Source organism: Cajanus cajan, chromosome 5, assembly GCF_000230855.2.
Source record: "Cajanus cajan strain Asha chromosome 5, NIPB_CcT2T_4, whole genome shotgun sequence".
Lineage (NCBI taxonomy): Eukaryota > Viridiplantae > Streptophyta > Magnoliopsida > Fabales > Fabaceae > Cajanus > Cajanus cajan.
In genome coordinates, this window is record NC_138521.1 from 22,347,127 (window position 1) to 22,351,313 (window position 4,187).

At 28.3% G+C, this 4,187-nt stretch overlaps 1 protein-coding gene across 1 annotated transcript; it reads left to right on the forward strand.

Moving 5' to 3' along the window:
• Nucleotides 1-338: 338 nt before the first annotated feature.
• On the forward strand, nt 339-3,333 carry LOC109818265 (sugar carrier protein C). Its single transcript, XM_083075089.1, has 2 exons — nt 339-1,947; nt 2,022-3,333. Exons 1-2 carry the CDS (start codon nt 1,342-1,344, stop codon nt 2,478-2,480), a joined length of 1,065 nt encoding a protein of 354 aa, XP_082931215.1. The 5' UTR covers nt 339-1,341; the 3' UTR covers nt 2,481-3,333.
• The last annotated feature ends 854 nt before the right edge of the window (nt 3,334-4,187 follow it).

Sequence of the window (4,187 nt, forward strand, 5' to 3'; positions counted from 1 at the left end):
AATTATTAGATATTCAAAAATATTTTTAAAATTGTTAAACATTATCTAATATTAATTGTTAAAATTATTAAATATTATCTAATATTAATTTTTAAAATTAATAAATATTTAAAAATGGATTAATATTTATTTTTATAAAATTTAATTTAAAAATCTCAACATATAAATATATTTTTAAAATCAATTTTACTATGATGGAATAAAATTATCATATTCAACCTAACAATTTAAAATTTAAGAAATTTGAATTGACTCATCCAAACAAAATATTTTAAGAATAATAGAAATTGAAACCAAAGTAATTCAAATACCAATAATTTAAAATTTCTTGAATTTGTAAAATTCCTCATCCAAACACACTATTAGGGTGGTTCTTACATGTGTCATGGCAGCCACTGGTGGCTTAATTTTTGGTTATGATCATGGGGTCTCAGGTAATTTAATATAATGTCATTATACATATATACTTGTTAAATGTTCTTGCTTTATTGCTAATGCCTTTTTATTTATGTTTTGATCCTTGTTTGCATACAAAATGCCTTTATAAATTCATAATCTATTTGATGAAGGTATTCCTTGGGTAGGGTTTTTGATATTCGTTATTCCTTTATATTAATAATTTTTTTCTTCTTGAAGAAAATGAAAGGGAATTTTTGGTGTATTTTTCATGTGACTAACGAAGTTTGTGATTTGGGATTTTATGTGTCATAGGTGGAGTTACCTCTATGGATTCATTCTTGAAGCAATTCTTTCCATCTGTCTATCAACAGGAGTCTAGCATGAAGCATTCTTCAAACCAGTATTGTAAATTCAACAGTCAAATATTGACTTTATTCACTTCATCTTTGTACATAACTGCACTTGTGGCTGGTCTAGGGGCATCCAGCATAACCCGATTAATGGGTAGGCGGGCAACTATGATTATAGGTGGAATATTCTTTGTAGGAGGTGCATTACTCAATGGATTAGCTATAGCCCTATGGATGCTTATTGTTGGGAGAATGCTGCTTGGTTTTGGCATTGGATGTGCCAATCAGGTAGTTACATTAACTATTTTTTTTTACTAATATTATGATTATTGTCCTATATGATAGAATGATAAATTATTTAGTGGATTGGGACCATCATAGTCTCCACTAAACCTCATGTGACACACATTGATCCAAGCTACCTAATAATTGAAACTTGAAAATTTTGAATACATGTCTCATAAAAATTAAGATTGTGAACTCATGGCAGTCCAAACCACCCAATAATTTCTTGTCTTAAACTAAATTTTGCTCATTTGATTTGATTGCATTATATATTTTATTACAGTCAGTGCCAATCTATGTCTCAGAGATGGCCCCTTATAACTATAGAGGAGCTCTTAACATGTGCTTCCAATTGTCAATCACCATAGGCATCTTCATAGCCAATCTCTTCAACTACTACTTTGCCAACATACTTGATGGGCAGGGATGGCGCCTAAGCTTAGGGCTTGGAGCAGTCCCTGCTATCATTTTTGTTATAGGCTCAATTTGTCTTCCTGACTCCCCAACCTCCCTCGTTGAGCGTGGATGTCTCGATGAAGCAAGGAAAGAACTCCAAAAAATTCGTGGCACAACTGAAGTTAAAGCAGAGTTCAATGATATAGTTGTTGCTTGTGAGGCCTCCAAAAAAGTTAAACACCCTTGGAAAACCTTGAGGGAACGAAAATATAGGCCTCAACTCATTTTTGCCATATGCATACCATTCTTCCAGCAATTCACTGGCCTAAATGTCATCACATTCTATGCACCTATACTTTTCAGATCAATTGGTTTCGGAAGCACAGCTTCTCTCATGTCCGCAGTTATCATTGGCAGCTTTAAACCAGTTTCAACCTTGATTTCAATTTCTGTTGTAGATAAATTTGGAAGGCGTAGCCTTTTCCTTGAAGGTGGTGCTCAAATGTTGATTTGTCAGGTACAACTTATTAATGTTTCATATCATTGATTTTTTTTTTGTTATTTTCCTTGACATGTTTGTTTTGGATGTAGATTATTATGACAATTGCAATTGCTGTGACATTTGGCACTAGTGGGAACCCTGGAAAGTTGCCAACATGGTATGCAGTTGTAGTGGTTGGTGTAATCTGTGTATATGTTGCTGGCTATGCTTGGTCTTGGGGTCCACTAGGATGGTTGGTACCTAGTGAAATTTTCCCTCTTGAGGTTAGACCGGCAGCTCAGAGTGTTGTTGTTGGTGTCAACATGATTAGCACTTTTTTTGTAGCTCAATTCTTCACCTTGATGCTTTGTCACCTAAAGTTTGGATTATTCATCTTCTTTGGTTGTTTTATGGTGCTTATGACCTTGTTTATCTACAAATTGTTGCCTGAAACAAAGGGTGTCCCAATTGAGGAAATGACTAAAGTGTGGCAAAATCACCCCATATGGAGCAAATTTTTGGATTCAAACAAAAACATCAAAATTTGCAATGAAGATTCTAAATGTTGATATGATAATTGTTTTTGGAATAAAAATTTTATTGGCCTTGGCCTAGATTTCCAATTTATGTTCTAAATGTAAAATCCAATACGAAATCAATTTTCATTTGTAAAGTCTTTTTTTTAAGAGTTTGAACAACCAAATATTCAACACATTGGATTTCTTTTTCTTCCTAAATTTGTTTGTCTATCCATTTCTAATGCATCAAGCTCCTACGTCCTACCTGCATTCAGAGTCTTTTATTGGCTGACATTGTCATATCCTTGAGGCCAGCTTTGATGTTTAGATTGTGTTTTTAATCTCTCTTTTTCGTTTGGATACCCAAAAAAAAACTTCTATTTAATGATAGTATTTTTAAGTGCTATTTGATGAGAGATTTTTAAAGATCTTTTTAACTTATTATTTAGGGAAAAAAGTATTTAACCTTCTTAAATTTCATCATTTTCGTAAATAGACATCACAAATTTAAGTTTATTCTAATTGATCTTTAAATTTTGTCTTGTTAGCAAATAGACATCATAAACTTTAATTTTATTATAATTTATCCTTAAAATTCACAATATAAAATTATTTATATTTATTGATAATTTATTTTAAAAAATATTAATATTTAGTTTATAAATAATTATCATAAATAAAAATCGAATAGGATAAAAAGTTATAAAAGTCTCTTTAAATTCTCTTGTAAAAGAAAATCTCCTAAAAACAATCCATAAAAAAAATCTTGTCAAAAATACTCATGTGTATGATAATAATTCGTATTTAATATTTAAGAGTTGCTTTTAATTTTTATTTATCATATTTATTTATAAGTTAAATTTAATTTTTTAAAATAAATTATCAATAGTTAAAAATAATTTTGTATTATAATATAATTTTTTTATCATAAATTTAAAATACAATTTATATGTTTAAAAATATCTATCTATATAAAATTTTAGATGTAATATTTATTTATATTAGAAAAGAAAACAGGCATTTTGTGTTTCTTTATTTAAAAATAAAAGATAATAAGTAGTTATTTAAAAAAATGAAAATTGAGTATATTAAAGTAGAAAAATACAAAACAAACAAAAATAAAAAAGATTGAAAGAAAAAATGATTTAGAGATACTTTACTTTAATATTTATATACACCAAAAAAAATTCTCTTTAATAATAACTAATGTATAAAAGGCACGTGTCTCTCTATATCTTAAAATAAAATAAAAATAATAGAGAAAAAACAATTGGTGGAGAAAGTTTGAAGTGAATTAAGGATGCTTATAACTTATAAAGATAAAACAATTTAAAAATTAATAATAATTTTTATATAACTATAGTTAAATATAGATATATAATTTATTATAAATTTTAAATATTTAAGATATGTAATATACAATTAAAATACTGTCTTTAACTCTTTTTTGTTGGAGCTGGCGGCTCTTGGTGACAAAGACAGGAACAACTACATGCCCTTTATTTTATACATTTTAGCCCATCTTGCTGCTGAACTTACGAACTTTATTTTTGGAAGTATGTTAAAAATAATTTCTGAAAATGCTTTTGGGAACACTAATATATTATTTCGGATAGTGCTTTTTAGAATACTAATTTTACTATTTTGAAAAGTATTTTTTTTCAAAATTATTTGATATTGTGCATTATAAACTTATAAATAAGAGAAAGTACTCAAAGAAAAAATGCACATTTAGCTAAACACCTTCAACACTTTTGA